The 22,854-nt window shown below is 58.1% G+C and overlaps 3 protein-coding genes across 4 annotated transcripts in view; 1 reads left to right on the top strand and 2 right to left on the bottom strand.

The window, feature by feature from the left end:
• MACROD1 (mono-ADP ribosylhydrolase 1) overlaps positions 1 to 5,301 on the top strand; it is a 153,327-nt gene extending 148,026 nt beyond the window's left edge. For both annotated transcript variants that reach the window (XM_059929782.1, XM_059929781.1), the window contains 7 exons: positions 3,252 to 3,368; positions 3,861 to 3,982; positions 4,103 to 4,133; positions 4,319 to 4,392; positions 4,777 to 4,858; positions 4,951 to 4,987; positions 5,158 to 5,301. In XM_059929782.1, the coding sequence (XP_059785765.1) occupies positions 3,252 to 3,368; positions 3,861 to 3,982; positions 4,103 to 4,133; positions 4,319 to 4,392; positions 4,777 to 4,858; positions 4,951 to 4,955 (431 nt within the window). In that variant the 3' untranslated portion in view covers positions 4,956 to 4,987; positions 5,158 to 5,301. The remainder of the gene's footprint in view (positions 1 to 3,251; positions 3,369 to 3,860; positions 3,983 to 4,102; positions 4,134 to 4,318; positions 4,393 to 4,776; positions 4,859 to 4,950; positions 4,988 to 5,157) is intronic.
• Positions 5,302 to 5,443: 142 nt separating this feature from the next.
• Positions 5,444 to 13,772, bottom strand: OTUB1 (OTU deubiquitinase, ubiquitin aldehyde binding 1). The gene is made up of 7 exons (XM_059931858.1): positions 13,668 to 13,772; positions 11,962 to 12,023; positions 11,618 to 11,716; positions 7,338 to 7,456; positions 7,007 to 7,091; positions 6,697 to 6,891; positions 5,444 to 6,554 (listed from the first exon to the last, which is right to left on the bottom strand). The coding sequence occupies exons 1-7, from the start codon at positions 13,723 to 13,725 to the stop codon at positions 6,357 to 6,359; spliced, it is 816 nt and encodes a 271-aa protein (XP_059787841.1). The 5' UTR covers positions 13,726 to 13,772; the 3' UTR covers positions 5,444 to 6,356.
• A 5,411-nt stretch (positions 13,773 to 19,183) lies between these two features.
• LOC132370907 (cytochrome c oxidase subunit 8A, mitochondrial) lies at positions 19,184 to 21,190 on the bottom strand. The gene is made up of 2 exons (XM_059931859.1): positions 21,002 to 21,190; positions 19,184 to 19,512 (listed from the first exon to the last, which is right to left on the bottom strand). Exons 1-2 carry the CDS (start codon positions 21,113 to 21,115, stop codon positions 19,417 to 19,419), a joined length of 210 nt encoding a protein of 69 aa, XP_059787842.1. The 5' UTR covers positions 21,116 to 21,190; the 3' UTR covers positions 19,184 to 19,416.
• Positions 21,191 to 22,854: the final 1,664 nt, after the last annotated feature.

Raw genomic sequence — 22,854 nt, 5'->3', positions numbered from 1 at the left:
TGAGCCTGCGCTCTAGAGCCCGCAAGCCACAACTACTGAGCCCGAGGGCCACAACTACTGAAGCCCACGGGCCTAGAGGCCATGCTCTGCAGCAAGAGAAGCCACCCAATGAGAAGCCCATGAACCGCAATGAAGAGTAGCCCCCGCTCGCCACAACTAGAGAAAAGCCCGCGTGCAGCAACAAAGACCCAAGGCAGTCAAAAATAAAATAAATAAATAAAATTTTTAAAAATTTATAAAAAAAAAAAAAAAAAAAGAAGAAGCTGTTGAGGCTGAAATTAAGGAGCCAGATCTGGGACCTTAAAGGTGGAGGAGCGAGGGGGAGGCTGAGGATGGAGGCAGAGTGGCCTTAGGGCCATCTTCCGGGAGAGGAAGGATTCAGCCTTGACCTTAGTGGAGGGACATCTGAGGAAGGCCCTACCACCCATGTGGGCTCAGTCTCCCCAGGAGAGACCCCAGGTTTTCTGCTGACTCTGAGTGAGGTGGGGGTCAAGTTGGAGCTTTGAGGGTTTTTTGTTTTTGTTTTTTTTAATTTTTTTGGAGTATAGTTGCTTTAGAGGGTTTTTGGATGTGGCTGACCAGGGAGGGGACCGAAGGTCAATTGGTATGAACTGGGGCACCCCCTAACCAGGCAGGCCCAAGGGCCAGCTGCCCCAGGGTCAGGTGGGGAGTGGGGAGGAAGGACATTGTCTTTGGATGGGACCCCAGGGAGCCTCCTCCTTCTGGTCTCCAGGGCTCAGCTTAGCCCAAGGAAGAGCCGGGACCGGGCCTGGGGGTCAGAGCCAGGGGAGGTGCAGGTCATGGTGGAGACATGGGAAGGGCAGCCCTTTGGGCTGGGGGCCTCCTCTGGCACTCAGGGATGGGAGAGCCACAGGCTGCTGTGTGGACAGGGAGCAGGGGCAGGAGGGGGCCTGGCTGCTGAAACCCTGAGTGCCAGGGCCAGTCTGGGCACTGGCTTCTTGGGGGAAGGGTGAGCAGGGTTGGAACCCCAGGCCTGTCCCTCAGCTCTGCTTTGGGAGAACTGCTCCCTGGGCACCTGCACACGGCCCGGCCCTGTTCTGCATGCTGCTCGGGGGACTCCAGCCCGAGGGCTCTGCCAGCGCCAATTCCTCCCTCCGCCTCCCCCCTCATGCCCCCAGGTCAGCCCCAAACGCTTGGCTGCAGGCCCGTCCACTTCTGCAGGAAACAATAAGTCCCTCAAACACAGATCTCGCTGAGAGCCACTTCCACACGGCCCCCACAGTGGGCCAAGGTCGCCTGCAGGGTGGACAGCACGGGGAGATGGCAGGCAACCAGGTGCCAAGTGGATGAGACCACTGGGGCAGGGCTGGGAGGTCCCCAGGTGAGCCGGCTCCGGCAGGTCCCTGTGCTAACCCTGTACGCTACCTTCCGCCCCGCTCCCTGGTATATACACATTGGGCACCCGCCCATACAGTCTCACTTACCTAGTAATAGCCAACACTGGCGTCACCTTCACTCATGCCTTAAGCATGTTACAGGAATTAACTTAATCCTTCCAATACTCCTATGAGGTGGGTACTAGTATTATCCCATTTTACAGATGGGGCAATCGAGGTCCAGAGAGGTTAAGTGCCCTGGGTCACACAAATGTGCCCGGCAGAGCTGGCATCTGAACTCAGGCTGCCCAGCTCCACAGCCCCTGCTGTGGCACACCGTGCTGGGTGGGTCGCCTGGCACCCCCACCCAGAACAGACACACTGCACGTGGACGCTGTACACCCACTGTGCCACACTCTCCGCCCCCTCCCATTGGGTGCCACCGTCCTCATCCCTGCCCGAGAGGAGGAGGCGGGGGACCCAGTCCCAGATTCCCTCCCCGGGTTCCCCCAACTCCTCTACCCAACCCGCCCACCCCCACTCCTGGGACGCTCTGGGAAATCGCCTGGTGCCATCCCTGAGTGAAGTCGCAAAATTAGGTTTAATTGGGCTCACAGGGCATAAAAGAAAACAGAAGAAAAGGGGGTGGTCCAGCTGGTGTCCCTGGTCCTGTGCCAAGATGTTGAGGGTGGGGCTGTGATGAAGGAGCCAGGGCCTCGGTTTGCGCATCTGTAAAATGAGGAAATGATAGTCCTTTCCTGCTGCAGAGCATTGAGCTCGGTGTCCAAGAAGCCCCTGGCACAGGCCTAGGGTGCAATCGGAGCTGGGGACCTGCCAGAGGTGGGTCATGTTCTCCTGGCCAGGATGTTAACGCCTCCCCTGAGGCCGGGGTGGGGGGGGGGGGGGCGGGGGGGGCGCGGTCACTGTGCCTAATTTTCAGATGAGGCAGTGGACAATCTGGGAGCGGGGAAAGGGCTTACCAAGGTGCGGCAGCCAGTGAGGGACAAGGCCGAACCCCGCCTGTCCCTCAGCGCCGCGGGAGCGAGGTCGGACAGGAGAAGAGTCTCTTCCGCCCGCGCCCAAGTTGTTTATCTGGGTCCGGGTCCCCAAGGTCGCTAGCGAAGCCCCAGAGCCGCCCTCGGATAAACAAGCCCAGGCCCGGCCCCAATTAAGCCGGATGCACTAACGAGGCGGCTCGTTAACGAGCTGGGGTGCACTCCCGGAGACACCTGCGCGAGCCGGATCACCTTCCCCGCGTGGCGCAGGGAAGGAGCTGTAAGACCTAGCTCAAGGCCGGGATCGGATCTGCCTCTTGTAACTAGGTGGCCTCAGTTTCCGCGTCTGTAAAGTGGGTCTTAGAGTTTGTAAAGTAGGTCCGAGGGGCCTCGCCTTGGGAGGTCGACCTTGGGACTCTGGGCTCCTGGCGCGGAGGCGGTGACTGGTAGCGGGGCACCGCGGGGCGTCCGGGCCGGAGCTGGGAGGGCGGACTTCCCCCTAGCCCGGCTCGGGCTGCGGTTCCTGCCGTCCCGGACCCTGCCTCCCGGAGCCACCTCTGCCCGGCCCGGGGAGACCCCAACCCCTCCCGCGCCCCTGCCGAGAGCCCAGGAAAGAGCAGGGCGGGCCGGGCGCGCCCCCTGCCGGCAGGTCTGCGCCGGCTCCCGCCGGGGCCCTCTTTGGCCCCTGTCTTCGCCTCGATTTCCCTAGACGTGAAACAAGTGTGGGACCAGGGGTGGGGGTAGGGGGTGGAGAGGTGAGGGAGCGTCTGGAGGCCGCGGGAGAAAGGCGAGGTGCCCTGTGAGTCCCAGCACAGCCAGGGGATCGGGAGTATTCGGTCTGTGGGCCTCGGCCTCCTCTGTAAAACGGGCTCAGGTGGGAGGCGGGGAACCCCAAGGCTCACTGCCCCGTCCCCTGCAGTGGACGGCTGCATCCACCGGGCCGCCGGACCCCTCCTCACCGACGAGTGCAGGACCCTTCAGAGCTGCGAGACCGGCAAGGCCAAGATCACCTGCGGCTATCGGCTGCCGGCCAAGTGTGAGTCCCCGACACTCCCACGCCGGTGGGGCGCAGACAGGGCGCCTGTGTGAGTGCTGTAACTGGGGATCAGGGGTGCACCGTCCACAGAATTGCTGAGGCCTCCTCCGGGGCACTTCTGAAGTGCCAGGACCTGGCCCCTCCTCGCCTTCCCCAGGAAGCCGGTGGCGGGAGGGGATGCGTGGAGGCTGGGGAGGGGCCAGGACGTGAAGGGAGGGTAAGAGCTAAGGAGGCAACGCCCCATTGCCTCAGCCGGGTGCCTACAGATGTGGGGAGGGGCCCAGCGTGGGCCTGCCTGTGTCTGTGGAGGCGTGAACTGAGGCTCGAGGGTACACCTGCGTGCCGACCTGGGTGGGGTCCTTCCCCGGGGAGTCTCAGAACTTGGGGAGGAGGGGGCTTGTTTCCTGTCCGCTCCAGGGCCCAGGCCGGCAGGAGGGAGAGCCGAGGACCGGACGGAGCCCCCGGCCGGTCTGATCTCGTCGCCTCCCACAGATGTCATCCACACGGTGGGACCCATCGCCCACGGAGAGCCCAGCGCCAGCCAGGCTGCCGAGCTCCGCAGCTGCTACTTGAGCAGCCTTGACCTGCTGCTGGAGCACCGGCTCCGCTCGGTGGTAAGGGGCGCCAGGCGGCGGGAGCGGGGGCGACGTGAAGCCGGGGGTGGGGCACGGCCTGGCGGGAGGCGGAGCGGAGAGTGACGCGGTCCCCAATCCCTTCTCACCCCCCCACCCCAGGCGTTCCCCTGTATCTCCACAGGAGTGTTTGGTGAGTGGGGTCTAGAGGAGGAAGGGCGCGGGTGGGCAGCAGGTGGGCCCAGACGCAGGGAGGGGCCCGGGAGGGCGGGGCAGGGGTGGGGCCCGGTACAGGGGTGGGTGGGAGCCGAGGCAAAGCGGCGAGGGACGGGTGGGAGCTTGGGACTCAACTCCCGCCCCACCGGGTCCGGTCCGCAGGCTACCCCAACGAGGCGGCGGCCGAGGTAGTGCTGACCACGTTGCGCGAGTGGCTGGAGCAGCACAAGGACAAGGTGAGGCCTGGGCCCAGCCAAGAGGACCGGACGGGGGTGGGTGGCGGGGCGCACCCCGGCCCCGCTGACCAGCCCCACCAGTCACGTGCAGAGTGCCGGGTACATGGGGTTCAGGCCTTGCCATTGCTCTCTGTGTCCCCTCTCCTCTACTCGGGGCTGTTTCCTCCCCTGCAACCAGGGCACAGGGTAGTGCGAGAAGGCAATAGCACACCACACCATGAGCGCCTTCTGCAGCCTGAGCTCTAAACTCAGGTCGAAGAGCGCCCCAAGGGCGAGGCAGGTGAAAACCTGCTGGGGCGGGGTGGTGTTAAGACCGGGGAGCTAGGGAGCTGGGGAGCCGGGGTGTGGGTGGTTTCCGCCCAGGCTGAACAGGCCCTGGCGCAGGTGGACCGGCTGATCATATGCGTGTTCCTGGAGAAGGACGAAAACATCTACCGGCAACGCTTCCCCCATTACTTCCCCGTCGGTACGTACCCCGTGGTGCGCGCCCCGGCCAGCCCCTGCCCCGCCCCGCCCCCATCCACCCCGGGCGGGCTCTCACTGTCCTCTGCCTTCCAGCATGACGGCAGCCCGCCGCCTACCCTGACCAGGACTGGTAAGCAGGGCCTGGCCCTCCGTGTGGCTGCCCACTAACCTCGTGCCCACTAACACACCCGCTCACCCCGCGCTCCGCTCACCCCCACGCAGGGAAGCCAGGGAGGCAAGCCTGGGAGGCTGGGGGAGGCCCATGGCCCACATGCTCTGACCTACTGGCTTTGCCCACAGACTCGTCTGGGCCTACCGGACCGCGCTCCCAGCTCTAAGAAGCCTGCAGCAGGGCCTGGCTTGGCCACCCTATTTCTTTCCCTCCGCCCCCTGCCCCCTGCCCCCTCAGCAGCCTCTATTCTAATAAAGACCACTACTGTTGCAGCTCCTACTGTCCCAGCCCTGGCTGGGGGGGGGGGGGGGGTGAGGGAAGCAGCCCAGGTGTGGACGGGTGCTTTGGCTTAAAGGGGCTGGCGAGCGCTCTCGGTGAGCCAGGCAGGTGGAGGCACGGGCCAGACAGCAGAGGTGGGCAGCAGCACTTCACATTTATTGAGGGCCTGCCCCCAAGGAGCTCACAGCCTGGGGGCCGAGACCCCACATGTGCCGGGGGGAAGAGAAGAAGTGAAGGCAAAAAGGAAGGCGATGCAGACACCGCGGCCCAAGCAGTGGGGGTGCAAAGCAGGCACAGGCAGCGGGCCGAGGGGAGGGGTGGGAAGAGAATGGTGGCCTGGCAAGCCCCGCTAGGCCTGGGCACGGAGGACCCAGCACAGGCTTGAGGACTGCCCCTCCCCCGCCTGGCGGGCACCACCTGGGGGGCTCTGGGGTGCCCCCGCTCCGCCACCTGCCCGGAGCCAGGCCCCACCACCACGCCGGCCCTCTCCGCCCGGAACTCTTCCGCCATGCAGAGCCCTGATGGAGGGCAGGCAACCCAGGCCCTGGCCAGGACAGCAGGGTGGCGGCGGGGCCTATGAGGGAGCAGCTTGAAGCTTTGGTGGTCCTGGGTCCCTGGGCAAGTCTCTGAGGGACTTCCACATCTCCATGGAAGCCCCTGGCCAGCTAAAGAGGGAAGGGGCAGAGGCCTGAAGGGAAGGAAGCAGAACCCCAATAAGCAGGAGGGACCCCCAAGAGGCCTAGCCCCCTCAAAACTGCTCCTGGCGGGGAAGCTCGCGGGTGGACAGGTGGAAGGCTGAGAGGAACCCACCTGCGGGGAAGGGGGGCAGCGAGACACAGAGCAGCCAGGGGGGCAGCAGCAGAGCAGGGACACGCACACACGCGGCTCACCACCAGCGTCCCCTTTAATAAAACATGGAAGGTCATGTGACACGGAAGGGGGTGGGGGAGTGAAGTATGACCATTTACAACCACAAAAAAACCTCTGTACATGTCTAGCGCCTGGCAGAGGGGAGGGCAGGCAGGGCAGCGGCAGGCCGGGGCCGGCCCTATTTGTAGAGGATATCGTAGTGTCCAGGCCGGTAGAGAAGGTAGACCTTGGGCTCGGAGCCCTCGGGGAAGATGTGGGGGTTGGTGGTGCCGCCCTCGCCGCGGTCCATGTACTCCACCTGGATGGAGACGCTGAGCGCCTGGGCCAGCGCGATGATGTGGATGTGGTCGCTCTCCTTGCACATGGGCTCCACCTCCTGAGGCACAGGGGCGGCTCAGGGCCCGCGTCTCGGTGCCCCTCCCCCGCCCCCCCCCCCCCCGCCAGCCCCAGGGCTCCCCACCCGAGGCACGAGAGAAAAGAAGGGCCCCCGAGTCTGAGAAGTAGGGAGGGGGCAGCACCTGCTGGCAGAACTCCTTGACGGTCCGGCCACCCTCGATGAAGTGCTCAAAGAACTTGCTCTCGCGCTGCAGGTAGCCCGAGGTGAGCAGCCGCAGGTAGACCACCAGGTAGTCCGAGGTGCTCTGGTCGTTGAAGGAGGCCAGCAGGTCGGCCACTGAGGTCTGCTTCTCCACCTGCTCGATCAGGTCCATGAACTGCCACCCGAGGGGGACGGAGGGCAAGATGAGGGAGGAGATGGGTCAACCCTGCCACAGCCAGGCCACCCACCCTCCACTCTGGCTGACCGGGTGACCGGGCGGCTGGGCTCACCGTGTTATGGAAATCCTCAATTGTGAACTCAGTGAAGCCCTGGGACACCAGGTCCTCTTTGCTCTTGGCGGACACAGCCTTGAACCTGTGGATGGAAGGGAAGAAGAGGCTGGCATGAGTTCGTAGGCCAGCAGAGCAGGGGCCCAGAGAGACCAGCCCAGGGGTGGGGGACTGGCCACTGACGGAAGCCCCAAGCAGAGGCCCAGCCCGTCATTGGGCCTCAGGTGGAACCGCACCTCCCAGTCATCAAGAGGGAGGAGGGGGCCCACAAGCCCTTCATGGAACCCTCCCCTACCTGCTTCCTTTGTGCCCAAGTGGCCACCCTCCTCACCGCTGCAATTCCTTGCTGTCATCCAGCAACGCCTCCAAGTGGGAGAATCCGAAAGCTCGATAGAAGCAGTTTCCATCAGGCCTGGTCTTGCGGATGTATGAGTACTTTTTGTGGAGGTCCTGCGGAGAGGCAGCCCCCAGCCCACCCCGTGCCCATCAACATCAGGCCAGAACCATGGCAGGCCAAGGAAACCCCCCCCAAGAAAGGTCACACCAGAGCGGGTGGCAACTGAGCTCCAAGCAGCCACCTGGCAGCCTTGGCTGCTGACTCTGGGGTGGGGGCTCACTTAGCAACCCACTGCCAGGAGCCCCCAAAGCCCCAGGAAACTGAGTTATGGACACACTGCGTGCACGGGTTGCCGAAGCGGTCACCAGCCAATGGGTATGCCATGCTGCTGGGCCCGAAGGGCTGCTGTTTCATAAAAACAGGCAAGAGAATGGGTCCCTGACCAACACAGCTTTTCCAGTGAACAGCCTTTCAAACCCTGAGAGCTCCAGGGCAAACAAGTTAGGGTACGGGGCATAGTGCCACACCTGAGGCCCTACCACACAGCCCCGGGGTGGGAAACGGCCTCCCTCACCCCCATCTAATCTCTACCCTGCCTGCTCACAGGTACTGGTTTGCTCTTTTCCAGTTTCCTCCTCAGCTCAATGAAATTTCTTCTGCCTACTGAACGTCCCCAATGAGTTGGGGGTGTCTGGCCCTCAGTGCTGTCTGGCAAGCAGGCCTCACTCCCCTGGCCTGGGCCCCTCCCCTTCTCCTATCTCATACCTTCTCCGTTCTCCTGAAGCCCCCCCACCCCAGTCACCTTCCCGACGACCCTGCTTCCTCTCCGACTGAGGACCCCTCGGCCCCTGCAGCACACCCACCCACAGCCTCTCTCTCTATCCTCAGAGGGTCTGAGGCGGCCACCAGAGCCGCCCCTCTCTTGGATTCAGTTCACCGTTCCAGGATGTCTCCCCTCTCCTCCCGCATCATCAATTTCTCTCTCCCGACCCATTTAGATCCATCAGCATATAAACCCAGACCAGTTCTCCCTTCGAAAAAAACGCTCTGCTTCCCGTGAATTCCTTTCCAGCTACCACCCAATTTCTCTGCTTTCCTGTGGGGCTTCTAGTGAAGCCGTCTGTGCCCACTGTCTCCATTTCTCTTCTGCTGTGAACTCCATCCCAGCAGGCTTTTACTCTAGTGAAGGTCACGGATGGCCTCCCAAGCCCTAAGGTCGAACCCACTCCTCCCCAGACCAGCCGCTCAGCAGCGTCCACTTGCATCCACTGGTGTGGTGACGCACCCGCCCCACTTCCGTCCTCCCTTCACGTGCTGCCAGGCCCACCCTCTCCATGTCCTCCAACCTCACCGCTGCCCCTCCTCATCTAACCTGTGGCGGTCACGGCTGCCACCAAACCACAGAGCACCCTTCCTCAAGAGCCCACGTGTCACCTGCCAGAAGACAACCACGCCACAGACCATCCACAGCCCCTGCCATGTGAACAGCACAACCTGCTCAGGCCCGGGGCAGCTTCGGCGTCAGCTCTACTCGCTCTCCTGACCTCACAGCTCATGGGATTTAAACGTAACTCTTCACCCGCCCCCTTCTTGGCCCTCAACTCCAACTTCGACTCACACCCAACTGCCTTGCCTCCACCGCCTCAGACCGACCCAGCCAACAGGCGGCTCCTGACCTCCTCCCGGCCTCCCCTCAACCGCCTGCCCTCCACCTCCCAGCCATTGCCGACTCCACCCTCACACCCCATCCAACCCAGCAGCAGACCCTTTCGGCTGTGCCCACATCCAACCGCTTCTCACCTGGGCCACTCAGCCGCCCTGGCTGTCCCTCCATCTCCGGCCGGTTTCATTGCACAAGCCTCCACACAGGTCTCCCTGCCTCCACCTCACTGCTCAGTCTATCCCCACCCAGGCCACCAGCGACCAGAGAAACCCATTAAATACTCAGCTCCCTCCGAGTCCTTTCTCGGCTCCAACCCCCGCGTCTCCTACACGCTCTGCTCCGGCCACACTGGCCCCCACCCAGCTCTGCCCAGCCGGCTGCGCCAGCTTGCTCCCTTGCCTCTCAGTTCATTACTCACACACCCCCATATTTAAAACCGCAAACCCGGGGACTTCCCTGGTGGCGCAGTGCTTAAGAATCCGCCTGCCAATGCAGGGGACGTGGGTTCGAGCCCTGGTCCGGGAAGATCCCACATGCCGTGGAGCAACTGAGCCCGCCCGCGAGACACAATTACTGAGCCCATGCCCACAACTACTGAAGCCCATGTGCCTAGAGCCCATGCTCTGCAACGAGAAGCCACTGCAATGAGAAGCCCATGTACTGCAACGAAGAGTAGCCCCCGCTTGCAGCAACTAGAGAAAGCCTGCGCACAGCAACAAAGACCCAACACAGCAATGAATAAATAAATAAATAAAGTTTATTAAAAAAATTTTTTTTTAATTAAAAAATAAAACCGCAAACCCTCCCACTCCTGATCTCCTCGTCCCGCTTCACTTTTCTCCACAGCGCCTACCACCTCTGACATACATTAGGGTTACCTCTCATTTAATGGCTGTCTTTCCACTATGAACCATCACCTAAGGGCAGGAGTCGACAGCTGTAGTCATCACTCTATCTCCAGCACCTAAAACAGTGCCTGGCCCACAGTATGTGCTCAGAAATGTTAAATGAACAGGAAAAAATGTGTACAAAGAGCCCAAATCACTGCCGCTACCAGAATCATTCTGAGCACTTACTCTTTGCCAGGCCCTTTGCTGCGGGCTAATATCCATTATCCTCCTCCTCCTCCTCCCAGGGTGTTGCCCAAGATCACACAGAAGGGGTGAAGCCAGGACTCCAACCCAGGTCTATCGGGCCCCAGAGTCCGTGCTTTCCTCTCTCTACAGGCCTCTTGGGTAAACCACAAACACCCTGAGCAAGGGGTCAGAGGAGACCACAGGCCACACATAGCTGGATCTGTGTGCATTGTTTGGCCCACACATTTTAAATCTGAATAAGCTGCCAACTATTAGGAGTCTGGAGATTTTACAACAAAATAACCTCTGGCTTGTCTTGGAAGCACCGATGGAGTGACAGGCATGGACACTCCCCTCAGCCCCATGAGCTTCCACTGCCTGCTACTGGCTGACCCGAGCTGTGGCGTGGCTGTTCACCACCTGCCCAGCCACCTTCAATCACCTGGGTTACCTGACTGGCCCCTGAAATGGCTAACCCCAAAGGTCCATCCTTTCAGGTGGAAGGTTCTAAGCATCTCTGATCTTTGGGGGAGAGTGGGGAGGAGTAATATTTACTAAACCTGGGACTTCCCTGGTGGTGCAGTGGTTAAGAATCCGCCTGCCAATGCAGGGGACACGGGTTCCAGCCCTGGTCCGGGAAGATCCCACATGCCGCGGAGCAACTAAGCCCGTGCGCCACAACTACTGAGCCTGCGCTCTAGAGCCCGTGAGCCAAAACTACTGAGCCCGCGTGCCACAACTACTGAAGCCCGCGCCTAGAGCCCACACTCTGCAACAAGAGAAGCCACAGCAATGAGAAGCCCTCGCACCGCAATGAAGAGTAGCCCCCGCTCGCCGCAACTAGAGAAAGCCCGTGCGCAGCAACGAAGATCCAACGCAGCCCAAAATAAATAAATAAAATTAAAAAAAAAAAAATTTTACTAAACCCTTAGGCTGTGCCAATTAGACAGTTTACACATACTCACTGTCGCATTTCAAACTCCCAGCTCACAGAGAAGGAAGTGAGTGGTTAAAGGACTCACCTGTTTGTAAGTGATGCAGCAAGGCCTTGCACAAAGGTCTGTAGGCCCCTTTTCCCCACTGCTGCCTACCTCTCCGTGCATCCCGGAAGCAGGATGCAGGACTGCGTCCCCGCTGCCACCCTCGTCCCGCAGCCGGCCCCAGCCCGCTCAGCCCCACCGTGAGCACTGAAAGCGTCAGCTGCCCGCAGCCTGCACCAGGCCCCACAGGCATCACCTCCCTCAACCTCACAACCACCCTGTAGGCAGATGCTCTCATCATCCTGATTTCACAGATGAAGACCCCACAACTCAGAGACGTCGAAGGAGCGGCTGAGGAGACAGCTGCTGCGTGGCAGTCAGGATTTGAATCGAGGTCTTTTTGGTTCCAGAGTCTGCATGCTTATGAACCAGAGGGCTCCCCCAACATCCTACCCTCTCTGAGGCCAGACCCAGCGAGGAGCAGGTCTAAGGCAGGCACGCTCCTGCCCTGTCCCTACCCGAGAGCTCTTCCTGCCCCCTCAGCCAGGCTCCCACCTTGATCTTCTGTTGATAGACGTTGTCATCCTCAGCATACTCTTTGTATAGGACAGAGAGCTCCAGCCGCTCTGAGACCAGAGGGTTCTGCACAGCAATCTGCAGAGGGCAGGAAATCCATCATGTTCTGATAGGTGAACGGAGTGACCCACACCTATCAGCCAGAACACCTAAATGAGAGCTGCTGGGCCAGTCACCGAGTGGCACAGTGACCACCGCCCCATAAAGGTATCTAGTACCCAGCTCAGCCTGGAGAGGAGGGGGCTTCCAAAGTAGAGACAAACATCGGCCTCAGGTCCACCCTATGCATTCCCAAAGTAGGGCCGCTGGCCACAGCCCCTCACCTCTTGCTGAATTCGGTCCTGCTGAGCCATGATGGCTTCATCGTAGGCAAGACAGTTAACACCTGGAAGAAGGTAGGAGGCCAAGGATTACAGTGGGCCCTGGCTATCCCCACTCCAGGGAGCTGGGCAGAGGACAAGAGCAGGCGAGGACAGCAGACTTGGAATCTGGAAGCCTGTGTCACACCCTGCTCCACCCCAACGGTGTGATCTTGGCAAAGTCCTTTCCTTTCCTGGGCCTTAGTTTTCTCATCTTTAAAGTGAGGAGGCCAAGGTGATCACCCCCAGGGTGCACTCTTAAAGCTCTAACAAACCCTTCCCCCTGCTTTCTAACATCACTTCCCAGCAGCCCGGGAATGCCCTGGAGCCAGGCGGGGTCTCCTGAGGAAAGAAAGATGAGGAGGCAGAGTCCTGGGCTGGATGAGAGCTTCCTGTGAGCCGGCACTTTGCTCAATCACACCCCTCCTCCACCTGCCATCCTGGGTATTCTTAACGGTGCCCATTTTACAGATAACAAAACAAATGCAGACGGGTGAAGTAATCTGCCCAAGGTCTAAGACCTGTGGTCAAACCTAGGTTTGTCTAATTTCAAAGCCTGCACTCTTCATCACAATAACCCTCCTCTGCTACCTCACTGCGAGGCTTATCCTCAGCTGTGAATAGGGACTTATACCACCACCTTCCCCCTTCACTGAAATGTCATGAGGAGGCGCTACCTTAGAGGCATAGTGTTAAATACCCATCAGTGAGTTGGGCAGGTCCACCCGGTGGGCCCCGCTCTGAGCAGCCACTGGTGAGGAGCCAGGAGATGTGAATCCTGGCCCTGGCTCTTTCTTAACTTACATGATCCTGAACAAGTCCCTTCTAGGGGGCTGGGTCTCCGAAAGCTCAGTCCCTCAAGTGTGCGACTGGAATGGGAGGTGGGTGCTGAATGATTTTTAAGGCCAATCCTTCTGAGCTTGAGCATCCCGGATCCTCAGCTGGGCCTCCACCCATCCCCTATGCTGCCCTGCAACAGGGCGGTCCCTCCCACCCTAGTGACCTACTCAGTCTTCGCGTCTAACTCAGGGGTGAAAAGAAGAGGGTGGGACCGTTCTGAAAGGTCCAGCTCTTCAGGGGTCTAAGAAAACAATGCCTAGACAGGAGGAAAGAGGCTGCAAAGCCAGAAGAGGCGGCTCCACCAGAAACGAAGGCTGCTGCCCTCAGGGGCACACACCTGCGGCCGCTCACAACCCCGGGCCGCCCGCAGCATCCCCAGCGGCCCACCCAGTCCTTTGTGCTCCGCAGCCCGGCGTAATTCGACGCCCCTCCGGGCTCGGGCTGCTCTGGAGAAGGCGGACAGCCGGGCCCGGAGGAGGCCCGGGGCTGACTGCAAGGACCGGGGCGGGAGAGCTAGAGACCCGGGAGCCCGGCGCCCGGCGCCCGGCACGGAGGGGCTGGGCGCTGGGCGGGGCGGCCTAGGCCCCGCCCCGGGAGCGCGCGAGGGAGAAGAGCCGAGGCCGTGGGCCCGCCCCGCTCGCTCGCCCGCCCGGCCGGGGGTCGCGACAGAGGCTCCTTCCATTGTGAGGGGGAGGGGGGGGAGGCGGCGGAGGAAGGGGCCGTCCGCGCGCTTCGCCGCCGGCCGCCCCACCCCTGGCCACTCCTCGGGAACCGGCCATCCGGCATCGCCCCCGCTAGCCCAGGCCGGACAGCCCTCCCCCGGTTGGTACCTTCGGAGTCGCTGCCAAGCGGCTCCTGCTTCTGCTGCTGAGGTTCCTCCGCCGCCATCTTTAAACAGCGCCGCACTGCCGACCGCTTCCGGGTTACCAGTTGCCCTCCTCCCGGAAGAGAGCCCCTCCTCGTGGCCCCTCCTTGGTAACGCCCCTAGCAACGGGATACCCTCGGGCGCCGTCACCTGAGGGGCTCACGGTCCGGTGAGGCCGCCGCGGAAGCAGGTTAAAGGGAAGGTAGTCCCCGCCCACCCTCCACCCGCACACTCGCTCGGCTCCATCTTCCCAGGCTCCCAAGGTGCCGGGTGGTGATAAGAGCCTCCTGGGGCCACTTCAGTTTTTTTTTTCACTGGAGTTTGAAGCGCGGATTGTGTTATTGAGATAAGCAGGAAGATGAAATTAAAATCACGCAAGGCAACATTCCTGCTGCGGGCTCCAGAACTCATGGCAGGCGATTGAGGATCACCTGATGGAGGAGACCAGGAATCGTGCTAATATCAGGCTTCACCGCCCTGCTCCACTGAGCCTCGGTTCTGAGCGGGCTTTGGTGTCCCGCTTACGACAGGGAGAACATGTCCCTTGGGGTCAAGGACCTAACTTTGGACTCCCTGCCCTTCTGGTTATGAGAAAATCAGGGTGTTTGGTTTTTGGTTTTTTGGGTTTTTTTAAGAAAGGAGTTGATAAGAATGGAAAACAGATTAGTGGTTGCCAAGGGTTAGGGAGGAGTAGGGGTCAGCAGGGAGGTGGGTGTGATTGTAAAAAGGAAATAGGAGAGAATCCTTGTGGAGATGTAAATGTTCTTTATCTTGATTATATATAAGTATCCTGGAATATTCTGTACTATAGTTTCAAATGCAAGATGTTACCCATAGGGGAAAAGTGGGTAAAAGGTAGACAGGATCTTTCTGTGTATTCTATTAAAATTGTCTGTGAATTATCTAAAAATAAAACTTAAAAAGTAGCAAGGCCTTGGATGCTAAAGATGCTGTTATTTAGAGAGGTTACAGTCTGGGGCTCTGGTTGTCAGCTTTTCACTATGGAGGGCCTTCTTTCATGAAGTGACGGTGGTCTGTTAGCACTTGAGAAGGCTGTGCCAGAGCTCCAATCAAATCCCTCAGTTCGTGACAATACAGGAGCGGGATGTGATCTAATGTCTTTATCAGCTACATCCAGCCCTGGAGCCAGGGGCATTTGGTGCCCAGGCTCACCACACAGCCCACAGTGGCTCTCTCACAGCAACGCTACAAATGCCAAGTCTGTGTCCCAGCCACATTGCAAATTATTATTTATTGGGTCACTGAGCCTTGGGGTTGCTTCCAAACTCAAGGAAGCAAAGGGCCACCCTGTTTGGATTCCATGCCTACCAAAGTGTTCATTCCTTTTCCCAATTTTAACAATGCAATCTGTAACTGCCAATCAGATCTTCAGTCAGTAGCACTGGTATTACCAAATGAGCTAAGATAGTTGATGACAAAAACATGATTTCTATTTGGCTTTACAAAATCTTGAAAATAACTATAAGACAACTCCACCCTTACCCCCACTCCTTACTTTGACTAGGGAGTCTGGGGGGTGGGGAGCATTCAGGGGGAGTTGGGATTGGGATTAATGGCGGGGACAGAGAACACAGTTGCTCTGGAGTGAGAAGGAATCCATTTGTGGCCCAGTGCTGGACTGCAGGCAGGCTGCCAACACCAAGTAAATGCCTCCCTCCCACACAAGGGTCTGGGGCTTGAAGAACAGACCTGCACCCTCAATGTATGCAGGGTGTGTAAACGAGGGGTCCTCCTACCTGCTGCCCACTCTCCCCCTCTTGTCAGGCAGAATGGGAAGGAAATGCCCAGGGGGAAACTTTGGCTCTTAATCCAGCCCAGGATGGTCAACTTTTGCCCCACTCTTTCCCATGCCAATTTATTTAGTAGTTAATAACTGTTCTCTTACCCTCATTCCATCTCTCCTGGTACTTTTTACCATTTTCGGGTTTTGATTCTCTATCCTGAAGCGTCTAAAACCCAATAGCATGTTTGCCAGGAATCACCAGCATAGCTCCAGACGTTTATCCCTGCCTCCCAATTTGGACCCAGATTTGGACTCCAATTCTGGACCCAGAAATTGTCCAGCACTGCTGGTCCTGCCTGCTGAGGCCTATAATGAAATAGGCAGCACTGGTGCTTGGGTTCAGGCTGCTGTTGGAAATAGTCACAAAGGTGACAGGCAGCGGCTCAGGACTTTATTTTCCGTGGAACCGACAAGGCATAGATGCCTCCTCACAGGCTTGGCATGTGTCCAGACCCCACATCCCTGTCCCTAGGATTCTGTCAGGTGGAGGGAGAGGAGACCCCGTACCAGGACCCAGGGACTCTGAAACCTCAGCCACAGAGGAAGAGTTTATGGAACGGCACAGAGGCCCTAGAGAGCCACAAGGCTTCCAGGCCCACCCAACCTCTCAGGGGAAGGGGCCAGGCAACAGCACATGGTATGGGCCTTGGGAAAGCCACAGTCCTCACAGGGGGGTCATGGCCAGGAGAAAGGCCCAAGGTGCGCCAAAGATGAGGCCCCGGTGATCCTTCCCAACACAGGATTGGGAGTCAGGCAGCTGCCCAAGTGGGAAGAGTGGGGGCGTGCCCAGCCCAGAAACGGACCTCTGGAGATGCCACTGCAGGAATGCACAACGGTCCGCAGGCAGCCAGCTCCAAAATCATGGTCTAGGGAGGCTTTGATGGTGCACCCAGGCTGATGAAGCTGAGCAGGGGCTGTACTTCAGGGCCACTGGCTGGGTTGATGCTTGCCTGCAGGGTTCACACCACCTAAGGCAGGAAGCAAGCAGAGGAGGGGCAGAGGCGGCCAAGGGAGAGCCCCGCCACCCCCCGACTCACACCACCCACGCTCCTTGGGGCACCTTCCTCCTGCAAATGCCTCACATTGCAATTCACCTCAAGTCTGTCGAGGATCCAGCCACCAGCCTCTCCTTTGAGAGCCTCACAGCACCAGGAGAATGATACATTTGTCTCCTTATTGCTGTCATAACAAATCACCACAAACTTAGTGGTTTAGAACAATACAAATGTATAATTTTACAGTTTTAGAGGTCAGAGGTCTGGAATGGGTTTCATCAGACTAAAATCAAGGTATCTGTAGGCTATGTTCCCTTTCAGGGGCTCTGAGGAAGAATCTGCTTCCCACTCATGCAGATTCTATTAGCAGAATTCAGTTTCTTGCAGCTCTGGGGCTGAAGTCCTCATGTCCTTGCTGGCTGTAAACTGAGAGCTGTTCCCAGCTTCTAGAGGCCACTGCATTCCTTGGAACACGGCCCACTTTCTCCATCTTCAAAGCCCCAAGGCAGGCAGAGTCCTCAGGTGGCATCTCTGAGATGCAAAATATCTGCCTTCCCCGTCCACCTTAAGGACCCATATGATTACACGAGGCCCAGGGGATAACCTCCCATTTCAACATGCCTAATTTTAATCACATCGGAAAAGTCCCCTTTGCCATGAAGGTAACATATTCACAAGGTTCCAGGGATTAGGGCAGCACGGACATCTTGGGGAAGACATTATTCTTCGTGCCACATCACCACCTTCATTGTACAATCATGAAAACTGAGACCCAGAGAGGCTAAATGACTTGCTCAAGGTCATACAGTAAATGGCCAAGCCAGGCCTCCTCCCAGTCCACTATTCTTGACATTATATCATCTGCCATGACTGTAACCACCCCCGCACCCCTCCACCCCGCCCAGTGTGCACATCAGGACAGACCTCCACCCCTCCGGACTCAGGATCTGACAGACATCCTCAAATAGACACAGAAAATGCTGTTTGGGAGCACAAGGAGCCTTGCTTTTGCTACAAAGAATGGCCCCTCGGCCTCTGACTTGGTTAGGGATAAGAGAGGGACACACAAAGGTGACCAGATTTAGGCTTAGTGGCTCCACTGAGAACAAGGGGAAGATGTGGTCCAAGCATGACAGCTCACTCACATCCAAAACTCTCCCACCCACCCACAAGTCTACAACCCTGCCTCCTTCCAGCACGCTGCAGCACCCAGCAGGTGTGGGAGCACAATGGCTGGAGGTGCTATTGGGCTTCCTAAGGGCTTTCTCAGACCGGGTCCTGAAGATCTGGCCTGTAACCACTGGCTTCCCATCAGTCTCAGAGGTGGCTCAAGACGCACAGCTTCGGGCTAAGGTAGCCCTCCTGGGCCAAGGGGACCACTGTGTCCCTTTGGGATCCAGGGGCGCAAAAATGGGGGACACCCAATCAAACCCTTGTCAGGGCAGTGGAGCTACCACAGAAACAAGACAGCTCACAGCCTACTCTGTGCCCACAGCAGCCAGGCGTCACTGGACACCACACAAAACGGCCAGGAAAGACTAGACAAGGGAGGGAGAGCGGGGTCCCCCTTCAGCTCCTGTCAACATAAAGCGAGCCCTGCAAAAGTGGCTGGCGAGATGCATGTTCTGACACCCAGGGCCTAAAGCACCCACAACCTAGAGCCCCTCAGCTCTCACCTGGCGTCTTTGCCCACCATCCAGCAGCTCCACAGGGGACGCTGAACCTGTGTCTGCTCAGAAATCATTCATGTCACCCCAGCAAAGAGGATGCAGAGAACTAAAGCCATGTCCTTCTCCAGGGGTGGGTCCAGCAGGTCAGAGCCTTCCTTCCAGACACTGGCAGTCAGAATTCCAGCGCAGTGGGGAGCGCTTCACATGCCTGTCCCAGCTAAGAGGCGCCCCCAGGAAGAATCACTGAGGAAGGGCCCTTGGGATGGATGGAGGAGCAGCAAACTCTCCAAGCCAAGTAGGGGAGGATACAGGGAAGCAGGCAGGAAGAGAACAAGGAAGCCAGTCAGTGCATAAGCGTTTACAGATATGGTGCTAAAAGGAAAGGGGCCCCAGGTTGACATAAAAATGCAAGATACTGTAACGCTGCCCACCTGCAACTAGGAAGGGCAACAAGCACCTGAGAAATGGCTGGAGCCCACCGACCAAGGAGGACAGGGAAGGCTGGCCCCACAGAGAACGGGCTTCCAGCTGCAGAGCCGGCCCCACTGGGAGAGGGCAGACACAGACACAGAGCCCCGAGCTGGGTACAACCAAGAGGACTAGAGGGGGAGCAAGAAAGGCTGCCCAACGACAACAGGATTTGTTTTCCACAGAAGCCAGAAAACATTTAAACAGAGGAGAGCATGCAATGGAAGCACCACTTCCAGGTATCGAGGAGAACGGCTGAGCACACTGGACCTACCACAGGGCAGTAAGCCGGCAGGGCCAGGCAGCTGGCCAGGCCCTCTTCTCCACACCCCACCCAACACCATCCTCAGCTCAACTATGGAGGCAGGAGCCCAGGCCAAAGGCATGATGAGTTTCTGAAGTGGGGTTTATTTATTTATATATTTTTTGGTCACGCCACACAGCTTGCAGGATCTTAGTTCCCTGACCAGGGATTGACCCTGGGCCCTCAGCAGTGAAAGAGCGGAGTCCTAACCACTGGACTGCCAGGGAATTCCCTCTGAAGCAGGGTTTAAATAGACTTTATTGTTACAAGGGAGGCCCTACCGAGCAGGGCCTTCTAAATGGATACATGTGGTCCCAGGATGTCAACATGGAGAAATCAAGAGGTCACGATTGCAGAAGAGGTCACTGTAACTGAAGGACAGGATCCAGGGGAGGCCGGCCAGGAATGCAGCAGACACAATCAGGACAGGCCGGGGTGCTCAGGTCACAGGGTGAGGGAGAGGACAGCTCCTGTCACTCCCGCTTCTTGTAGTTCTCCAGGTGTGACAGGACCCAGCCCGACGGCAGGAGGAAACACAGGAAGCAGGAGGTGAGCCCAATGGCGATATCCTACACAGAGCACAAGAAAAAAGGAACCCTCAGAGTCAGGATTCCCCCAGGCTTCTCGTAGTCCGAGCAGTCTGCCCAGACAGCCCCCTCCAGGAGTCAAGATTCAGGCTCCAGAGCAGGGCCAGCGCATCCAAGGTCCACTGTAGGCCTTAAGGTAAAGGGTCAGATATGGGGTGGGGGGTCAGCCTGGGTTAGGGGAAATCCACCACCAGATGATAAAGTGAAGGGACAGGAACAAGGATGTTAAACCTGTTTTAAAGCTGGTCTGTTGGGACCCAGAGACCTCGCACAGACCAATAACTCTAAAAAAAATGCATCTCCCCTTCCTTGTCTTAAAAAGCCCTCCCTTCCCAAACCTTTGGGGCTAGAGGTAAGCGTTTTTGTTTTTTTTTAAACATCTATATTGGAGTATAATTGCTTTACAATGGTGTGTTAGTTTCTGCTTTATAACAAAGTGAATCAGCTATACATATACATACATCCCCATATCCCCTCCCTCCTGCTTCTCCCTCCCACCCTCCCTATCCCACCCCTCTAGGTGGTCACAAAGCACCAAGCTGATCTCCCTGTGCTATGCGGCTGCTTCCCACTAGCTATCTAGTTTACATTTGGTAGTGTATATATGTCCATGCCACTCTCTCACTTCGTCCTAGAGGTAAGCGTTTTTAAAGCCACTTCCATATTACCGACAGCAGTTAAGATCACAGCACAACTTGGAGTCAGACTGGAGTTCAAATTCCTTCTTTGCCACTGAAGGTGTGACTCTGACAAGTCAATACACTGCTCCTAAACTTCCGCTCCCTCAGCCACGAAATGGAGAAAATGGCCCTTTCTCGGGGTGACTGGGAGGACCGAATGAGGCCAGCACAGCAGTCTTAGCACGGTGCCTGGCACCCAGCAGGCACTCAGCTGCAATTCCTGTCACTATTATTTCCTCCGCCGCAGCGCTCTCCGGGCTCGGCTCCTAACCGGAAGCCCACTAACCTGGACCCTGAAGACTCGCACTCAAGGCCGAGTCCTGCCACTGAGGCAGATGTAGAAATGCGCCAAACAGGTGAAAGTCACTAAGGGTTAAACTCGCCCACGTTTCTGGGCATTACTAAAGCCTGCTGGGGTCCTCTTCCCCACCCCAAATAAATAAAAGCGGTAACAACGACAGCGCTGACAGCCGTCAGGCATCCCCCAATGAACCGACGGGTAAACAGGTTCAGAGAGGGCTAAGGAAGCTTGCTCGAGACCGCACAGCGAGGGAGCGGCAGGGCTCCACTGACACGGTCTGACCCGAGACCCTGGGGCTGACTGAACACCGACTGTACCCCGGGCACCATCCCCTCGTTCGCGCCCTCCAGACCCAAACCAGCACTGCCGCTCCCCGTTAGGCTGCGGGCCGCGAGGTGCAGCGCGCCAGACCCGGCGGGCCCCCAGCCTGCCGCGGGACCCCAGGTGCGGCCGGCGGCATCTCCCATGTCCTTCCCGGCCCGCTCCTCACCATGGTCCCGAGCTGCTCCCGCGGCGGCTTGGAATGGATCTGGGCCCGCGGCACCGGGAGCCGCCGGGCCGGGCCTGTCAGGCCCCTCAGCAGCAGTGGAGTCAGCACGGACATGACCACACTGAGCAGACTGCAGGTAGCGAGTAGCTGGAACCCAAGGTCGCGAAGTCAAGATGGCGGCCCCAGCCGGAAGTTCCGCAGCTGTGGGGCCGGGAAAAGAGGGGCCCGGATGTTTCTAGGACGTGACGTAAGGATACACCTCTCGCCCGCCCTTGTCAGTTTTTGGCGCCTTCCTCGAAACAGCCAATCGACGCCATCCTACCACCGATGGGCGGGGCACAGAGGGGGGCGTTCCTTTCGATTATGTCCCGCTTCCAAAGCCGCCTATCTTCGTGAGTGACATCTGTGGCCCACCCAATCACATAAGCCAGAAACCCAGGCAGCACTCTTGACTCCTCCCTCCATTCATACTCAAATCTCTACTCAGAAATCCCCTCTCCCTGCCAGGACTCCATTATTTCTGGTCCGACCGCCTGACACTAACTTCCTAAATGAACTCTCCCCCTTTACTATTACCCTCTCCAATTCCAGTCTCCATGCAGTAGGCAGCCGACCTTCCTCCCTCCCTTCCTCCCTTCTCTTTAAACATAAATCTAACCAAGTCATACACCTAATTTGAAAGCTCCTCATTGCTTACCAGACAAAGTCCCAATTCCCGGACATCACTCTCCAGCCTCATCTCTAAGTATTCCACACCTTCTTCCTTGCCCTCTGGTTCCTCCCCCCACCCCCAAGCCTTTTGCTTCTTTGTATCTTACGTTCTACAGAACACTTTTTCATCTCTTACCTACATAGCCTTCCTTTTTCACCACTCCAGCTCCTACTTCCAGGTCTCCACTAACCGTTACAGCTTACTTTATTCATCAAATGTTTCCTAGCCCCTATGTCTGCCAGGAACTGTTCTAGACACACAGTGAACAAGGTGAACAAGGACTCCCTTATCACAGAACTGACATTCCAGAGGTAAGAGACAGACAAGAGACAAACACTTAATGAGAAGCTATTGAAAGTGCCATGATGTGATAGGAAGTAACAGGGGTGGCACTGCCTCAGGAAGCTTTCCCTGGCCACCCCAGGCCTGTGCCGCCTCTGTGCTCAGCAGCCCCTGCCCACGGGAGTGATCTCTGTCTCTAGGCTGGGGGCCATGTGAGGGCAGAGCCTGTTCTGGTTCACCACTGTCTCCAAAGGGCCTGGCACACACTCAGACACTCAGACGTTTATGAATTGCAGGAGACTGAACAATAGGTAGAGGAGAACAGGAAAGGGGGTGAGGGGCCAGCCACTGAGCCAGGCCTTACCTATATAATCTCACTCCACCTTCACAACGATGTCACAAGGGAGATGCTATTATTATTTCAAATGTTTTACAAATGAGGAAATAAGCCTGGAGAACTGGGTGACCTGCTCAAGGTCACGCAGCTCCAAGGCTGCCTAGCCAGGATTCCAGGGCAGGTCTATCCACTCCAAAACCCATGCTTTTAACCACCACAAAAGTAACCGCCAAGAGGGAGAAGTTCCAGCAGTTCCAGTTTTGATATTGTGGTCGATAGCATCAAAGGCTGCTAAAGGGGATGGGGATGAGGTGAGGTGGCAAGAGACCCGGAAAACAGGGGCTTTGGAGGAGAAGCCTCGGCCCCATGGGAGCAGGGGGGTACTCACAGAAAGGTGGGAATGGACCCAGAGTGCCCCAAAGGGTGGTCTGTGCCTGAGCTTCTTCTGGAGAGGTGGTCTCCCAGGGCCTGAGCCATCCAGGGCCCTTCTCCACCCCTCCCCATCTCCCCCACCCTGTTTGT

Source organism: Balaenoptera ricei, chromosome 8 (genome assembly GCF_028023285.1).
Source record: "Balaenoptera ricei isolate mBalRic1 chromosome 8, mBalRic1.hap2, whole genome shotgun sequence".
In the NCBI taxonomy this organism is placed as follows: domain Eukaryota; kingdom Metazoa; phylum Chordata; class Mammalia; order Artiodactyla; family Balaenopteridae; genus Balaenoptera; species Balaenoptera ricei.
Note: the sequence above shows the minus strand (reverse complement) of the source record. Positions and strands in the feature narration are given on the sequence as shown.